An 18,426-nucleotide genomic window follows, 5' to 3' on the forward strand; every position below is an offset into this window, starting at 1 on the left:
CTGATGATCTTTCACAAAAGACTTCAACATCAGGATCTCACTGAGATGAGGCCAGTGCATAAAGCAGATTGAAATTGGGACACCAAAGGATAAGTTGTAACTGAAGGGGGTTCTGCTTTCCAATTTTAAATTGGTAAATGCATTACTCCTGGAGTAAATCTAATCTGACGTCCAATCCACCTATTTCTCTGCAGCACTTGTACCAGTTACCCCATCCAGTAGAAGATAAAGGACCATCTCCATGGGTGGTGAAGCTCAGAAGGCCTTTGATGATGTCTCCTCTGAGCTAATTGTGCTTTGTTTTTCACTTTCAGTTGTGTGACTTCCTGGAGACCCACTACTTGGATGAGCAAGTGAAGATGATCAAGAAGCTTGGAGATCACATCACCAACTTGAAGAGACTGGGAGCCCCTGAGAATGGCATGGGAGAGTACCTGTTTGACAAGCACAGCCTGAGTTGAATGGGATTCTTGAACCATTAGTTCTATACAGGTTGGAAATGAAGTGTGACCAACTTCTGGTGGTGAATACTTTGGTTGTCATTATTTCCCAGTTTTCTCATCTAACTGTCACAGTACATGGAAATAAAGGTTATTCATCATTGAACTGGTTTGTCTTTGTTGTATAATTAAGTAGCTGATCTGATTACTGAGACCACTAAGATGGCACTGCCCAATACACGCTGTGTAATATGAGCCAAGTTAAATATAGAAGTCCCTCCCAGTGCCCAGGATGGCTGTGGCCACATCTGCACATCACTGGAGAGGCTTCTAATGGTTTTCTGAACTCTTGGTAACAGTTCCTGCTGAAAAGGGTTTTTTGTAATATCTGCTGGCAAAATGTCGAAGGTCTAAAACAAAGAAATGAGGAAGGAAGGAGGGGATTGAATTAATGCTGACTGTAATGACTCTTCAGCAAGGAGACAGGAGTACCTGCCTGGTCTCCTGCTTCAAACTCTTACCTCCCAGGGCAAGGGTGGGGGATGACCTGCTTATTGTGTTGCCTTTACATTAGACTGATGCCACAAGTCACTCACTGGATTGTCATAGCTTTGTGACATGTGTACACAGTACAGTGTTGGCCATCTTAGAAACTTCCTTTTTGGGTAGGTTGTCTTCTGTTTAACATTTTTTTTTCTACCCTGCCCAAAAAAAAAACCAGGCCTATTGATGTCTGGGACTGAATAAACCACCAGTCTGTATAAACCTGTACATCAAGCAGCAGGATGTCCTTTTTGGAGTTTCTTGGTGTTGGGTAAAATGACAATCAATCATTAGCCATTTAAACCCTGTTAAAGGAAATAATTCTTCTCCCAAAAACCTAAACTCGCTTCCTCTTCTATTGCAGCATCATTGTTCTAGGGATCCACTGGTTAGTTGTAATGAAATAATTGTAATTATTTCCAATAATTCACTTGGTATCTTGCTAATGGCTGAAACTTGTTCAAAAAACTGCCTTAACTCAGTGTGGTGGTTTCTGACTTCCTGGAGATGCCACAAATTAAACATCTATTATCTAAAAATAGTTCACTAAAAGGAATGAATGAACTCCATTTGAAAATACCGAGGTACAAGAGCCCATTAAATATTCTCAAGGACTGAGCGAGCAGATGTGGTGAGCTGCTATAAATCATTAGCCTGATTACTAATAAAATATTGACTTGACTGTTGGTGGGAAGTAAATTGAAAAATACATTGGTTCTCCACACAAGGCAAATGAAAGCTCGTTGGCCATTCTGTAATGGTACAGCTGATTGATGCACCATGTGTCTTGCACATGTATGGTCGTTCTGACACTTGGGAGACCATCTTCAGTTTTACTGTTGGGAGCGAAGTTCAAACACCACTATAACCGAACCTCTCCAGAGATGTACCTAAACGAGATTAGATGCCATGGTATAGGAACAGCGCAGCCTCATGGGATTAGGACTACTGCTTGTGTAGAGAATAAACATGAGCTACATAGGAACAGGAGGAGGCCATTTAGCCCCTCGAGCCTGTTCCTCCATTCAATGAGATCATGGCTGGTCTGTGACCTAACTCCATATACCCGCCTTTGCCCCACATCCCTTAACAGCTTTGCGTAACAAAAATTTATCAGCCTCAGATTTAAAATTAGCAATTGACTGAGAAACAACTGCTGTTTGCTGAAGTTGGGCCAAAAACACTATTTCTGTGTTGTACGGTTTATGTAATTCACTCTTCTCTGTTCTGGAGGTTTTGCGGTCCTTATGTTAAATGCCTGGTAATTGGACCAGAGTTACAAGAGGATAGGGACACAAACCGAAATACTGCAGATACTGGAAATCTCAAACAAAAACAGAAAATGCTGGAGACACTCAGCAGGTCAGGGAGCATCGGTCGAGGAGACACGAGACACTTGACCTTTCAGGTATAAAATCGCTCCTCACAACAGACCTGGGGTTTGCAGGAAATGAGGAAACAGTGCAAACTAAACACAGGACATTACAGCTCTTAAATTTCATGGGGATAAAACTCCACATCGCACTTTACAGTGACGGAGCAACAGATTCTGTCCGAAGCTCCCCACTGATCCACTTTCCATTTCCCCAACTCATTGTGGGCTGGTTTGCAGATTCACTGCAGACTGTCTGGTGTAGGTCAGTCTCTTTCAATCTATTGTGGTCAACATTGTGAACCTTGGTATCACGGACTCATTCTGGACCCACCGAGATGCCAATCAATTCTCCGAGAGACGGGTTAACTTGGAGCCGGTTGTGCTCGACACCATCTACTGGGTGGAATTTCCATTTGGAAACTCATCGAACGCTTTGAGATATGTTGTGAAGCTCTGATTCTGAGAACAGAGACAATTTCAAATTCAGTTTGAGGAAAGTCAAAGAAACCAACAGCAATGACATCATTGATATGGGTCCAAACATATTAGGAAAAATGGAAGCACATGGCATTGGAGGCAACCTTTTGGCGTGGGAAGGGAATTGGTTAGGAGGTAGGAGACAGAGTAGGGATACTGGGTATGTCCTCCAATTGGCAGGATGTGACTAGTGGTGTACTGGGCCTCAGCTTTTCACTCTATTTATAAATGACATAGATTAAGAAACGGAGAGCCGTATATCCAAGTTTGCTGCTGACACTAAGTTAGGTGGCTCAGTAAGTCGTGTAGATGGGAGCAGGAGGTTGCAAAGGGACATTGATAGACTAAGTGAAGTGGGCAAAACTGGCAGATGGAATTCAATATGAGGAAGTGGGAGGTCAACCACTTTGAACCAAGAAAGAAAAATCAGAATATTTTCTAAATGGTGAGGAGCTTGGAACTGTGGAGGAGCAGAGAGATTTAGGGGACCGTGTACAGAAATGAGTAAAAACTAGTGGATAGGTACGAAAATAATTGCGAAGTCTAATAGACTGTTAGTCTTCATCTCCAGGGGGCTGGAATACAAGGGGTGGAGGTTATGCTACAGTTGTATACAGCTCTGGTTAGACCACATCTGGAGCACTGCGTTCAGCTCTGGGCTCCTCACCTCAGGGAGGATATATTGGCCTTGGAGGAGGTGCAGGGCAGATTCACCAGAATGATACCGGGGTTAAAAGGGTTAAATTATGAGGAGAGTTTACGTAGACTAGGCTTCTATTAACTCGAGTATAGAAGATTAAGGGGTGATTATTATTGAGGAGTTTAAGATGATTGAAGGATTTGATAGAGTAGAGAGAGAGAAAGTATTTCCTCTGGTGGGGGGAGTCCAGAACAAGGGGGCATAACCTTAAAATTAGAGCCAGGCCGTTAAGGGGTGACGTCAGGAAGCACTTCTTCACACAAAGGGCAGTGGAAATCTGGAACTCTCTCCCCCAAAATGGCGACGGTATATTGAACATTTCAAAACTAAGACTGTTAGATTTTTGTTGGGAAGTGTTTGAAGGGTTACGGAACCGAGGCGGGTGGATGGAGTTAAGATACAGACCAGCCGTGATCTAATTCAATGATAGAACACATTCAAGGGGCTGAATGGCCTCCTCCTGTTCCTCTGGTCCGAGCACAGAATAATTATCCAAACTGGCCTGTATTCCAAAGCTCTAATTGGCTCTGGGTATCTGAAACCCCACCCCCTCTCCTTAATTGGTGCCTGGATTCATGGAAGGTTCCTGACTGGCTCTCAGTGATTGTCAATCATAATTGATGATGCCCTACCCTGTGTAAATGCAGGATGTCCCACTAGTATAAATACAGGAGCTTGTGAGGGACAAAGTTAAGATGTTGTTTGAGCTCAGTGCTTATCATCAGTAAGAGTTAGGATGGCTTCTCAAGTGTGTCAGAACTACCACAAGGGCTGTGAGGATGCTGTCAACAAGCAGATCAACATGGAGCTCTATTCCTCCTATGTTTATCTCTCCATGGTGAGTTTTGTATTTTTAGGGTCCTATTTCAAAATTAAGGCTGAGGCATCATTGTATTCTAAGCAGGTAGAATTTCTCCAAGTCAGTGAAAGGGGTGTCTCTCTATAGCCCTCCTTAGTATTAATCCAGTGAATATTCTTAACAGTGTTCTTGCAGAAGGCCTCAAACAGACTGCTCTGTAATAGCTGTGTTTATATCTGAAATTAACTCCAAGTTCCATGATTTGTAATAAAGGATTCATCTTGAAGATGCATAAACCTGGTCAACTTATGAGCCTTGGATGGAGACAATTAAATTTAATTGGGTGATTAGTGAAGCATTGGCTGGCTCTAGCCAGTTTCCTCCCCTTTTCTAATTGAAGTACTGAGAATCACGTTTTGAAGTCTTCCTCCGGGTCTGAATCCTTCCACTTAACAAACTACGTTAAACTGCTGAGTTTGAAGATTTTGCTCTTTTCCTTCTGATATTAGACTTTCATCTGGGTATAAAAGGAAGTGCCACAGAAATTGACCAGTGCAAGTTGAGTGCTAAAATGAAACTCTTAATCCAAATAACATGACTGCTCAATGTTTTCTACTAATACAACCTTGTGCATTAATCAGCTATTTCACAGGGAGGGACTTTCAACATATATTCAGGGGGGAAAAAATCAACTAAGCAAATTGAGTTTGAATTGTTTGCCTTAGAAACTGTGAGCCCCTGACTTGAAAGCAAGATGTTGATGTAGAGACTGGATAACTTATTGACTAATGTAAGAAGTCACACAACACCAGGTTATAGTCCAACAGCTTTATTTGAAATCACAAGCTTTTGGAGCGCTGCTCCTTCAGGTGAAGTGGAGAAATGCATAAAGACACAGCTTATATAGTCAGAGAATCATGTCAGATGTTTACAGGTAACTTATTGACTGACTATGATGCTACCATTTCTGAGTTGGCCATGGATATGATCTAGATCTGACCTGTCTGTCTCCCATTTTTGTTTGTCTCTCTGCAGTCCTATTACTTTGACCGGGATGATGTTGCCCTGCGTCACTTTGCAGAGTTCTTCAAGGAGCAGTCGCATGAGGAGCGTGAGCATGCGGAGAAACTGATGAAATTCCAGAATCGGCGTGGGGGGCGCATTGTCCTGGAGGACATCAAGGTTAGGATCAGTGAACTTTGAAGAATTGCCTTGGATTTGTGAAAAGTAGGCTAGTTACCGAATAGTCATGAAAGTTGTTCCCGGAGGAGGATTAATGATTGTTGTATGTGTGGATTTCAGAAGGCAGGAGATTGCTGGCAGAAATTGGAAGTGCATTAGAAGCAACCTTGTGACACCAATAAAACTGGGTGGAGCAGGAGGCAGTTTGTATAAAATAGACCACTGGATGGTGACCAGTGCATATGATCTAAATGTGCAGTGATCTGCTGAGCTAGGGTCTATAGTGAGCTCCAGAGCAAAAATTGGAGAATGGGTAGGGGGTTGAATGGAAGGAAGTGGTTGATGTCCACATCAGAAGTAAAAACTGGAGTATGAGTGAAGGGATTTGGGGTGTGTCCCAGTACAGATGTCATTAGAAGCTAGCTTGCAGGTAAAAAAGGCTGTTTGTAAGGTGGGCTTCATATTAAGGCATAGAATCTAAAAGCAAGGAAGTATTACTGCTAGATAGACCTCATTTGGCATATTGTGTGCCATTTTAGGTTCTCCTATATTAGAGCCTACAGTGCTGTGATTCAAGTCCAAAAACTCATTACCAAGATAATTCTTGGATGAACTGCCTGGTTAAAATCTGGAGAGGGAGTCTCCTGGCTTAGAATATCAAGAATTACATTGAGTTGTGATCTGACTAACTCCTGAAATGCTCAAGCCTGTTAACTAATTTCTTCCAATGTTACTCTATTTGCTGACTAGATAACTAACTTTTTTTTTCCCCTCTCTCTCCTGACCACCCCCCTGCCACCGCCCCTACAAACACACACAGAAACCAGAGCAGGATGAGTGGAGCAATGGTCTGGAGGCGATGCTGAGAGCTCTGCAGATGGAGAAGAATGTCAACCAGAGTCTGTTGGATCTACACAAACTCTCCACTGGGAGCACTGACCCTCATGTAAGGTTCTAATGATGACACATTTTAAAGAAAGACTTTCATTTCTATAGAGCTTTCCTTGTCCTTGGAGTCCAAAAACACTTTACAGCCAATTCAGTACTTCTTGAAGTGTCATTATTGTAATGTAGGCAACATGGCAGTAAATCTGCACACCAAGATCCCAAATGCAGATGAGAAATCACCAGATACTGTTTTATTAAGCTGGTTAAGGATAAATATTGGCCAGGACACTGACATTCCAGTTTTTTTTCTTTGTAATAGTACCATGTGGGCAGACAAGACCTTGTGTACTGTTTTATCCAAAAGACAATACATCTAACCTTGCAGCTCTCCCTCAGTACTGCAGTGAAGTGTTGGCCTTCATGCAATTCTCTGAAATGGGACAACCCAGGGCCTTCTGACTGGCAGTGGGGCCAGTGAGCCACGGCTGACACTTGTTTTGTGTGAGCTGAAGGTTAGGGGAAGCTTTATCTTCAGAAATATCTCCATGCCCAATAGGTTTCTGCTGATCTTTCACAAGACCTCAACAGGATCTCACTGAGATGAGGCCAGCGCGTAAAGCAGATTGAAGTTGGGGCACCAAAGGATTAAGATGTAACTGAAGGGGGTTCTGCTTTCCAATTCTAAATTGGTAAATGCATTACTCCTGGAGTAAATCTAAGCTGACGTCCAATCCAACTATCTCTGCAGCACTTGTACCAGTTACCCCATCCAGTAGAAGATGAAGGACAATCCCTACAGGTGAAGTTCAGAAGGCTCCTGAACTAATTGTAGTTTTTTCTCTTCCAGTTGTGTGACTTCCTGAAGACTCACTACTTGGATGAGCAAGTGAAGATGATCAAGAAGCTTGGAGATCACATCACCAACTTGAAGAGACTGGGAGCCCCTGAGAATGGCATGGGAGAGTACCTGTTTGACAAGCACAGCCTGAGTTGAATGGGATTCTTGAACCATTAGTTCTATACAGGTTGGAAATGAAGTGTGACCAACTTCTGGTGGTGAATACTTTGGTTGTCATTATTTCCCAGTTTTCTCATCTAACTGTCACAGTACATGGAAATAAAAGTTATTCATCATTGGGCTAGTTTGTCTTTTGTTGTATAATTAAATAGCTGATCTAGTTAAGATCCCACTGCACAATACACAGCTGTGTAATATATGATCAAAGTTGAAAATACAGAAATGTCTTCCTGTGCCCACATCTTCAAATCATCATGAGGCTTCTAATGGTTTTCTGAAATTTTGGTAACCATTCCTGCTGAAGAATTTTTATAATCTGCCAACTAAATGTCATGCTGCCGTGGAGGTTTAAAACAAAGAAATGGGGATGGGAGGAGGGGGTTTGAATTAATGTCTTTGGTATTGACACTTCAGTCAGGAGAAGGGAGAGTGCCTGCCTGGTGTCCTGCTTCAGACTCTTACTTGTCATGGAGGTGGGTATGACCTGCTACTGAGATGTCTTTACATTAGCACAAGTCACTCACTGTATTGCTAAAGTGCTGTGAGCTGTATACATGGTACTGCATTGACCACCTTAAACTTCCTTTTTGGGCAGGCTGCTCTTTGGTGTAACATTCTCTTTCTTGCCCACATTACTTTGTTTACTACCCCCCACCAAGGGCAATACTTGATGTCTGGGTTTGAATAAACCACCAGTTTGTGTAAACCTATACATCAAGCTGCTGTATCTCCTATTTGGAGTTTGTTGGTGTTGGGTAAAGTGGAGATAAATCCAACCTGATCTACATGCTATTAAAGCAAATGGTTTATCTCTCAAACTTAAACTCACTTCCTTTCTATTGCAGTGTCATTGTGCTAGAGATCCACTGGCTAATTCTGGTCAAATAGTAGCTGTATATTTTCCATAATTCTCTTGATATATTGCTAATGGCTACAACTTGTTCAAAGACTGCCCTTAATCTGCAGATGTTTGGTGATTTCTGAGTGTTCCTGAAGATGCCACAAATTAACTTGATTAATGTTCAAAAATAGTTCACCTAAAGGGCATTAATTAGCTCTATTTGAAAATACTGAGGCACAAGAGCCCATTAAATATTCTCTCCAGGCCTGACCGAGCAGACATGGTGAGCTGCTATACACGGTTAGACAGGCTACAAATAAAATATTGGTTGGACTGTTGGTGGGAACTAAACTGGAAAATACAGTGGTTCTCCACACAAGGGAAATGAAAGCTTGTTGGATATTTTGTAATGGCTCAGTTTATTGAGGCATTGTGTTTTGTACACACATGGTATTTCTGCCACACTTGGGAGGCTATCTTCAGTTTTACTGTTGGTGGGAGCTAATTTCAAACACCACCATAGTTACAACCTAACCGCTCCAGGGATGGACCTAAATGAGGTTAGATGCCATGGTGTAGGAACAGAGCAGGTACATGGAATTAGGACTGTTGCTTGAGTAGAAAATAAACATGAGCTTGTTAGGAACATAGGAACAGGAGGTCATTTAGCCCCTCAAGCCTGTTCCTTCATTCAATGAGATCATGGCTGATCTGCGACCTAACTCCTTATACCCACCTTTGTCCCATATCCCTTAATACCTTTGGTTAACAAAAATCTATCAATCTCGGATTTAAAATTAACAATTGACCGAGAATCAACTGCTGTTTGCGGAAGAGAGTTGGGCGAAACATCCTATTTCTGTGTTGGATGGTTTATGTAATTCACTTTTCTCTGTTCTGGAGGTTTTTTAGTCCTTCTGTTAAATGCCTGATAGTTGGACCAGAGTTACAACAGGGTTGGAACACAAACCGAAATACTGCAGATACTGGAAATCTCAAACAAAAACAGAAAACTCTGGAGACACTCAGCAGGTCAGGGAGCATCGGTCGAGAAAACACGAGACACTTGACCTTTCAGATATAAAACCGCTCCTCACAACAGACCTGGGGTTTGCAGGAGATGAGGAAACATTGCAAACTAACCACAGGATTTTATAGCTCTTAAATTTCATGGGGATAAAAGTCCACATCGCACTTTACAGTGACGGAGCAACAGATTCTGTCTGAAGCTCCCCACTGATCCACTTTCCATTTCCCCAACTCGTTGTGGGCTGCTTTGCAGATCCACTGCAGACTGACTGGTGTAGGTCAGTCTCTTTCAATCTATTGTGGTCAACATTGTGAACCTTGGTATCACGGACTCATTCTGGACCCACCAAGGTGCCCATCAATTCTCCAAGGGACGGGTTAACTTAGAGCCGATTGTGCTTGACACCATTTACACGGTTGAATTTCATCGAACTCTTTGAGATATGTTGTGAAGCTCTGATTCTGAAAACAGAGACGCTTTCAAATTCAGTTTGAGGAAAGTCAAAGAAACCAACAGCAATGACATCACAGAATAATCATCCAAACCTCTGTATTCCAAAGCTCTGATTGGCTCTGGGTATCACACACCGCCCCCTCTCCTTTGTTAATTGGTGCCTGGATTGATGGAAGATCCTGACTGGCTCACAGGGATTGTCAATCATCATTGATCATGCCAGACCCTGTTGAAATGCAGGAGCTTGTGAGGGTAGAGGTTAGGTTGTTACTACAGTGGAGTTTGAGCTCAGTGCTTTGCAACAGGAAGAGTTAAGATGGCCTCCCAAGTGCGTCAGAACTATCACAAGGACTGTGAGGATGCTGTCAACAAGCAGATCAACATGGAGCTCTATTCCTCCTATGTTTATCTCTCCATTGGAGTCTCTTTCAACCCAAATTATTGGTGCGTATGTGCGAGCTCAGCTCAGCTCGGCTCGGTGCTGGATGGACGGACTGCTCCACACCTCGGCTGCCCGGGGGGAACGCCAGTGCGGAAGGCGGCGGGGGGCTTAGGGTGGAGCGGCTGGCCGCCAGGGGCGGAGTCGGATGATGCTGTGGGTGAGCATGTTGTACGGTTACTAAGGTCGAAGAACGGACTCTGGCCCGAATGAGTTCCAGCTGCCCCGCCTGTGCTCCATCTGGTGGCAGCTGTGAGGCTTTGTTTCGGTGATGGGATCGGGTTTGTGCCGCCATTTTGCTGGAGGAAAGACAGACTGTTCCCATCTATAGTATCGTGTTTGAACAGCCGATGATGGGAGAAGAGAATGGATTAAAAGTGAACAAGGAAAATAAAAGGAAGATAAAAGGCAAAATAAGTATTGGCAAGGGATAACGAATGTCTTGATGGTTGGGTCCTGTGAGTGATAACAGCAAGAAGAAGGAAATTTTTTGTATTTGTTTTCCTCTTTTACGGGATTTGAGAAAGTGGACGGCTTCTTTTTCTGTGGAAAGGTTGAAGACTGTGGATAAGGATTATGACATTATATGGTTGGATAACATCAAGTGAAGACGAGGAGTTATAAGAGAGCCAATAGGACTGGCGTTGGACTGGTATTACTTGTTTGTTGAAGAAGTTTTTGGGGTTTTGGTTAAAAATAGTTTATTTGAAGTGATTTTTGATATGGTTGTGGGACTGTATATGTTGTGGTGGTATTTAATGTTATAACCTTCCTTAATCGAACGAACGAACGAATGCTCTAGTGAACGCACCCATGCGGATACAAATATATGCACGCACGCACACATACATAATGGAACTTACGTTCGACCGAATGAAGGGCCCGCTCCCCGGGTTGGGGGAAACTTGGTGAGCGTGAGGCCTGCCGGATGGATAAACGAACGCACACATGCATACAGGTAGATAAATGATACGCACGTATATACATTGGAACTTACGTTCGACCGAATGAAGGACCCTCGCTCCCAAGGTGAATCGAGTGCCGCCTGGTGAGCGTGAGGTCTGCCGGACAGATGAACGAACACATATAGGCATGCACGCAGATAGAAACGGCACACATGCACATGGAACTTACGCTTGAGCGAACGAATGGACGAATGGAGGAATGAATGATTGAACAATGCCAGTTGGACTGGCGTGTACGGATTCTTGGTTTATTGAATAGTTGCAGTTTGTACTGTTAAATATTATTGATAAACCTGTAAAATTTATTGTTGTATTTATATTGTTGACTATAATTGGTGAATGAATGTAATGGATTTACTATGTAACTGTTGAGTTGTATAAGTGCTGTTGTACTTGAATGTTAAAATTTAAAAAGACAACAGGTTATACTAAGCAAAAATGAGGAGTTACTAGATTGTCAGTAGGACCGGTATGTATTGTTTTTTTTATGGGTAATTGTATTGTTGACATTGTATTTGTCTGAAAAAATGTATTATTTTATTTGTACTGTTAATCTTAAAGCTGATTTTTGTTAAGGTTAGCCTTATTGTGGTTAATGAATGTAATGGATTTATTATGAAGTTGATGTATTGTAATAAGTATTACCAGATTTAAATAAAAGATTAAGACACACTGGGCAATTAGTAATCATCTCTTTAACTACCGTGTAGTGCAGCTGTGGACTGCACCTTTAAACTGTATGTAGTTTCTTTCATTTCCGCGTGATGTCATGACGCCGATCACGTGACCCCCGTTGGCGCGGAGAATGTGATGACGTCAGCTTCCAGTACTTAGTAGCAGTCTTAGAGAGGCTGTGACTCGGCACAGACCTGTTCACATCTGCTCCTGTAGTTTTACCAGTTAAGCTGTTTGTTTATTAAACTTTGTTATTTTGTTTCACTGTGTCGAACTTCATTATTCGGATAGGAACTTCCGTTCCTGCAGTTGTATGTATGGATTTTCAGAAGGTGGGAGATTGATGGCTAAATTTGGAATGTGTGGAATTAGAAGCAACCTTGTGACTCCAGTAAAACTGGGTGGAGTAGGAGGCCGTTGGGATCAAATAGACCACTGGATGGTGACCACTAGTGCATATGATCTAGTTTTGCAAATAGTGCTATGCTGAGCTAGGGGCCATAGTGAGCTCGGCATGAATTGGGGGCAGGGTAGGGGGTTGAATGGAGTGAAGTGGGTGAGTCTGGTGGCAGATGTAGCTCCATGAGGTGGTCCACAGCAGATGTAAGAATCTGAGTATGAGCGAAGGGATTGGGTGTCAAGTACAGATATCATTAGAAGCTAGCTTGCAGATACAAAAAAGCTAATTGGATGGTGGGCTTCATCCTAAGGCAAAATATAAGAGCAAGAAGTGTTACAGCGATTAGTGCTAGATTAGTCCTCATTTGGAATATTGTTCCTTTGGGATACCCCACCTTAAAGAATATAGTGCTGTGAATGAAGTCCAATAAGTCCTTACCAAGGTATTTCTTGGAATGAACAGTCTGGTAAAATCTGGGGACAGAGTCTCCTGGATGAGGATATGAAGAAGTAGCATTGACTTGTGACCCTACTCTCTCCTGACAGTCAACGATAACTAATTGAGCCTTGTTAACTAATTTCATCCACTGTTACTCCATTTGCTGATGAGCTACCTCTTCCTTTCTCGACTCCAGAAACCAGAGCAGGATGAGTGGAGCAATGGTTTGGAGGTGATGCAGAGAGTGCTGCAGATGGAGAAGAATGTCAACCAGAGTCTGCTAGATCTGCACAAACTCTCCACTGGGAACACTGACCCTCATGTAAGGTTCTAATGACTTCTTTAAAGAAAGACTTGCATAACCGTAGAGCCTTCCTTGTCCTTGGTGTCCAAACACACTTTACAGCCAATTCAGTGCTTCTTTAAGTGTCATTATTGTAATGTAGGCAACATGGCAGTCAATCTGCACACCAAGATCCCACATGCACATGAGAGAAATTGCCAGATAATCTGTTTTACTAAGTTGGCTAAGGATAAATATTGGCCAGGACACTTGACATTCCAGTTTTTTCTTTGAAATAGTACCATGTGTGCAGACAAGACCTTGTGTACTGTTTTATCCCAAAGACAATACCTCTGACATTGCAGCTCTCCCTCAGTACTGCTGTAAAGTGTTGGCCTTCACTCAATTTCTGAAATCGGACAACCCAGGGCCTTCTGACTCTGGCAGTGGTACTGGTGAGCCACGGCTGACACTTGTTTTGTGTGAGTTGAAGTCTATGGGGGAAACAATCTTTTTAGAAATATCTCCATGCCCAATAGGTTTCTGCTGATCTTTCACAACAGACTTTAACATCATCTCGCTGAGATGAGGCAGTGCGTAAAGCAGCTTGAAATTGGGGTACCAAAGGATTAAGATGTAACTGAAGGGGGTTCTGCTTTCCAATTCTAAATTGGTAAATGCATTACTCCTGGAGTAAATCTAATGTCCAATCCACCAATCTCTCTGCAGCACTTGTACCAGTTACCCCATCCAGTAGAGGATAAAGGACAATCCCCATGCGCAGTGAAGCTCAGAAGATCCTGGCTGTTGTCTCCTCTGAGCTAATTGTGCTTTGTTTTTCACTTTCAGTTGTGACTTCCTGGAGACCCACTACTTGGATGAGCAAGTGAAGATGATCAAGAAACTTGGAGATCACATCACCAACTTGAAGAGACTGGGAGCCCCTGAGAATGGCATGGGAGAGTACCTGTTTGACAAGCACAGCCTGAGTTGAATGGGATTCTAGAACCATTAGTTCTATACATGTTGGAAATGAAGTGTGACCAACTTCTGGTGAATGCTTTGTGCTTAAGTCCCAGTTTTCTCATCGAACTGTCACTGTACATGGGAATAAAAGCTATTCATCATTGAACTGGTTTGTCTTTGTTGTATAATTAAGTAGCTGATCTGATTATTGAGACAACTAAGATGCCACTGCCCAATACACGCTGTGTAATATGAGCCAAGTTAAATATAGAAGGCCCCCACCCAGTGCCCAGGATGGCTGTGGCCACATCTGCACATCACCAGAGAGGCTTCTAATGGTTTTCTGAACTCTTGGTAACAGTTCCTGCTGAAAAGGGTTTTTTGTAATATCTGCTGGCAAAATGTCAAAGGTTTAAAACAAAGAAATGAGGAGGGGATTGAATTAATGCTGACCGTAGTGACTTCAGCCAGGAGACAGAGTACCTGCCTGGTCTCCTGCTTCATACTCTTACCTCAGGGCGAGGGTGGGGGATGACCTGCTTATTGTGTTGTCTTTACATTAGACTGATGCCACAAGTCACTCACTGGATTGTCATAGCTTTGTGACATGTGTACACAATACAGTGTTGGCCATCTTAGAAACTTCCTTTTTGGGTAGGATGTCTTCTGTTTAACATTTTCTAACCTGCCCCAAAAAAAACCAGGGCTATTGATGTCTGGGACTGAGTAAACCACCAGTCTGTATAAACCTGTACATCAAGCAGCAGGATGTCCTTTTGGAGTTTCTTGGTGTTGGGTAAAATGACAATCAATCAGTACCCATTGAAACCCTATTAAAGGAAATGATTCTTCTCCCAAAAACCTAAACTCACTTCCTCTTCTATTGCAGCATCACTGTTTTAGGGCTCCACTGGTTAATTGTAATCAAATAATTGCTGTAATTATTTCCAATAATTCACTTGGTATACTGCTAATGGCTGAAACTTGTTCAAAAAACTACCCTTAACCCAGAGTGTGGTGATTTCTGACTTCCTGGAGATGCCACAAATTAAACATCTATTATCTAAAAATAGTTCACTAAAATGAAGGAATGAACTTCATTTGAAAATACCGAGGCACAAGAGCCCATTAAATATTCTCTCAAGGACTGAGCGAGCAGACGTGGTGAGCTGCTATAAATCATTAGCCTGATTACTAATAAAATATTGACTTGACTGTTGGTGGGAAGTAAATTGAAAAATACATTGGTTCTCCACACCACAATGGAAATGAAAGCTCTTTGGACATTCTGTAATGGCACAGCCAACTGATGCACCATATGTCTTGCACACGTATGGTCGTTCTGACACTTGGGAGACCATCTTCAGTTTTACTGTTGGTGGGAGCTAAGTTCAAACACCACTATTTATAACCAAACCTCTCCAGAGATGTACCTAAATGCGATTAGATGCTACGGTGTAGGAACAGCGCAGCCTCATAGGATTAAGTCTACTGCTTGTGTAGAGAATAAACATGAGCTGGTTAGGAACAGGAAGAGGTCATTTAGCCTCTCGAGCCTGTTCCTTCATTCAATGAGATCATGCCTGATCTGTGACCTAACTCCATATACCCGCCTTTGCTCCACATCCCTTAACAGCTTTGGGTAACAAAAATCTATCAATCACAGATTTAAAATTAACAATTGACCGAGAAACAACTGTTTGCTGAAGAGAGTTGGGCCAAACATCCTATTTCTGTGTTGTACGGTTTATGTAATTTACTCATCTCTGTTTTGGAGGTTTTTGTGGTCCTTCTGTTAAATGCCTGGTAGTTGGACCAGAGTTACAACAGGATAGATGGTAGAAAGTCAGAAATAGATGGTAGAAAGGTGAGAAGCAATAAGCAAAGGAGAGAAACACAAAGGGCCAAACTAATTCATAATGAGAGTGTGAAAAAAGCAAGCCTGAAGGCTTTGTATCTTAATGCTAGAAGCATTAGGAACAAGGTGGATGAATTAGTTGTGGAAATAGAGGTAAACAAGTATGATTTGATTGGGATTACAGAAACGTGGCTGCAGGGTGGGCAAGGCTGGGAACTTAACATCCAGGGATATACAATATTTAGGAAGGATCGGCAAAAAGGTAGGGGAGGTGGGGTAGCATTGCTGGTAAAGGAGGGGATTAATGCAATGGAAAGGAAGGATATTAACTCGGATGAAACGGAATCTGTATGGGTAGAAATGAGAAATAGCAAGGGGAGGAAAACGTTAGTGGGTGTGATATATAGGCCTCCAAATAGTAATATGGAGGTGAGGGAAAGCATAAAAAGGGAAATTAGAGAAGCGTGCGATAAGAGCACAGCTGTCATCATGGGTGACTTTAATTTACATATTGATTGGACTACCCAAATTAGTAAAAATTCTGAGGAGGAGGAATTCCTGGAATGTTTTCGGGACGGTTATCTGGACCAATATGTCGAGGAGCCGACTCGAGATCAGGCCATTTTAGACTGGGTATTGTGCAATGAGAAGGGACTTATCAGCAATCTTCTTGTACGAGGCCCCTTGGGTCAGAGCGATCATAATATGATCGAGCTCTCAGTCGAGATGGAGAGTGAGGAAATTGAATCAGAGACTAAGGTCCAGAACTTAAATAAAGGGAATTACGAGGGTCTGAGACGGGAATTGGGTAAGATTGATTGGGTGGTGTTTCTGGGGGGATTGACAGTAGAGAGACAATGGCAAGCATTCAAAGATAGAATGGAAGAATTCCAGAACATGTTTATACCGGTTTGGCATAAAAATAAACCTAAAAAGGTGACTCAACCGTGGATAACGAGGGAAATTAGGGACAGCATAAAATCAAAAAAAAGGGCATATCAACTGGCAAAAAAAAGCACCAGACCGGAAGATTGGGGGCAGTACAGGATACAGCAAAAGAGGACAAAGGGATTAATCAGGAAGGGGAAAATAGAATACGAAAGTAAACTTGCAGCAAACATAAAGACAGACTGCAAAAGCTTTTATCGGTATATCAGGAGGAAAAGACTGGTAAAATCCCAAGTCGGTCCCTTGCAGTCCGATTCGGGAGAATATATAATGGAGAATAAGGAAATGGCAGACCAATTAAACTCATACTTTGGTTCTGTATTCACAAAGGAGGACACAAATAACCTCCCAGGAATATCGGCAAACATGGGGACTAATGAGAGGGAGGAGCTGACAGAAATTAGTATCTCTAGGGATATGGTGTTGGGTAAGTTGAGGGGACTGAAGGCCGACAAATCCCCGGGGCCTGATAAACTACATCCTAGGGTACTTAAGGAGGTGGCCCTGGAGATAGCAGATGCTCTAAGGATCATCTTCCGGAACTCCATTGACTCGGGAACAGTACCCGTGGATTGGAGGGTAGCTAATGTTACCCCAATATTTAAAAAGGGGGGTAGAGAGAAAGCAGGGAATTATAGACCAGTAAGCCTTACATCGGTTGTGGGCAAAATGCTAGAGTCCATTATTAAGGATAAAATAGCGGAGCACTTGACAAATGGGGAAAGGATCGGACAGAGTCAACATGGATTTACAAAGGGTAAATCGTGTTTGACTAATCTGCTGGAATTTTTTGAGGAAGTAACTGGTAAAATAGATGGGGGAGAGCCAGTGGATGTGGTGTACCTTGACTTCCAGAAAGCCTTCGATAAGGTTCCACACAAAAGATTATCATGCAAAATTAAGGCTCATGGGATTGGGGGCAAAGTATTAACGTGGATAGAGAACTGGCTGGCGGATAGAAAACAGAGAGTTGGAATAAACGGCTCGTTTTCGGAGTGGCAGGCAGTGACCAGCGGGGTGCCGCAAGGATCTGTCCTGGGACCCCAGCTGTTCACAATATATATAAATGATCTGGATCAGGGAATTGGATGCAATATTTCCAAATTCGCTGACGACACTAAACTAGGAGGAGGGGTGGGCTCTGATGAGGATGTCAGGAGGCTACAGTGCGATTTGGACAGGTTGGGGGAATGGGCGGATACGTGGCAGATGCACTATAATGTGGATAAATGCGAGGTTATCCACTTTGGGGGTAAAAACAGGAGGGTAGATTATTATCTAAATGGCAATAGATTGGGAGATGGGGAAGTGCAGAGGGACCTGGGTGTTCTTGTGCACCAGTCACTGAAGGAGAGCATGCAGGTGCAACAGGCGATTAAGAAGGCAAATGGTATGTTGGCCTTCATATCAAGGGGGTTCGAGTATAGGAATAGGGATACCTTACTACAGCTGTACAAGGTGCTGGTGAGACCGCATCTGGAGTATTGTGTACAGTTTTGGTCGCCCCATCTGCGGAAGGATGTTCTTGCCATGGAAAGAGTGCAACGGCGATTCACCAGGCTGATACCTGGAATGGCGGGAATGACCTACGAAGAGAGATTAAATAGTTTGGGCTTGTACTCACTGGAGTTTAGAAGATTGAGAGGGGATCTCATCGAAACATATAAAATTATGGCAGGCCTGGACAGGCTGAATTCAGAGAGAATGG

The 18,426-nt window shown here is 42.8% G+C and overlaps 2 protein-coding genes across 2 annotated transcripts in view; both read left to right on the forward strand.

Moving 5' to 3' along the window:
* LOC147099720 (ferritin heavy chain-like) overlaps positions 1-14,246 on the forward strand; it is a 180,879-nt gene extending 166,633 nt beyond the window's left edge. Inside the window, exon 2 of the mRNA XM_085969121.1 lies at positions 13,796-14,246. Within this exon, the coding sequence (XP_085825247.1) occupies positions 13,796-13,940 (145 nt within the window). The 3' untranslated portion in view covers positions 13,941-14,246. The remainder of the gene's footprint in view (positions 1-13,795) is intronic.
* On the forward strand, positions 3,833-7,543 carry LOC147099722 (ferritin heavy chain, oocyte isoform-like). Its single transcript, XM_085969149.1, has 4 exons — positions 3,833-3,841; positions 5,370-5,516; positions 6,337-6,462; positions 7,252-7,543. The coding sequence occupies exons 1-4, from the start codon at positions 3,833-3,835 to the stop codon at positions 7,396-7,398; spliced, it is 429 nt and encodes a 142-aa protein (XP_085825275.1). The 3' UTR covers positions 7,399-7,543.
* Positions 14,247-18,426: the final 4,180 nt, after the last annotated feature.

This window comes from Somniosus microcephalus, chromosome 28, assembly GCF_052327205.1.
Source record: "Somniosus microcephalus isolate GS21.2 chromosome 28, FLI_Smic_1.0, whole genome shotgun sequence".
Classification (NCBI taxonomy): domain Eukaryota; kingdom Metazoa; phylum Chordata; class Chondrichthyes; order Squaliformes; family Somniosidae; genus Somniosus; species Somniosus microcephalus.

Coding starts and splice junctions, on each gene's coding strand:
- LOC147099722 (XM_085969149.1), top strand. Junction 5,517..6,336: donor TTGTCCTGGAGGACATCAAG/GTTAGGATCAGT, acceptor AAACACACACAG/AAACCAGAGCAGGATGAGTG. Junction 6,463..7,251: donor CTGGGAGCACTGACCCTCAT/GTAAGGTTCTAA, acceptor TTTCTCTTCCAG/TTGTGTGACTTCCTGAAGAC.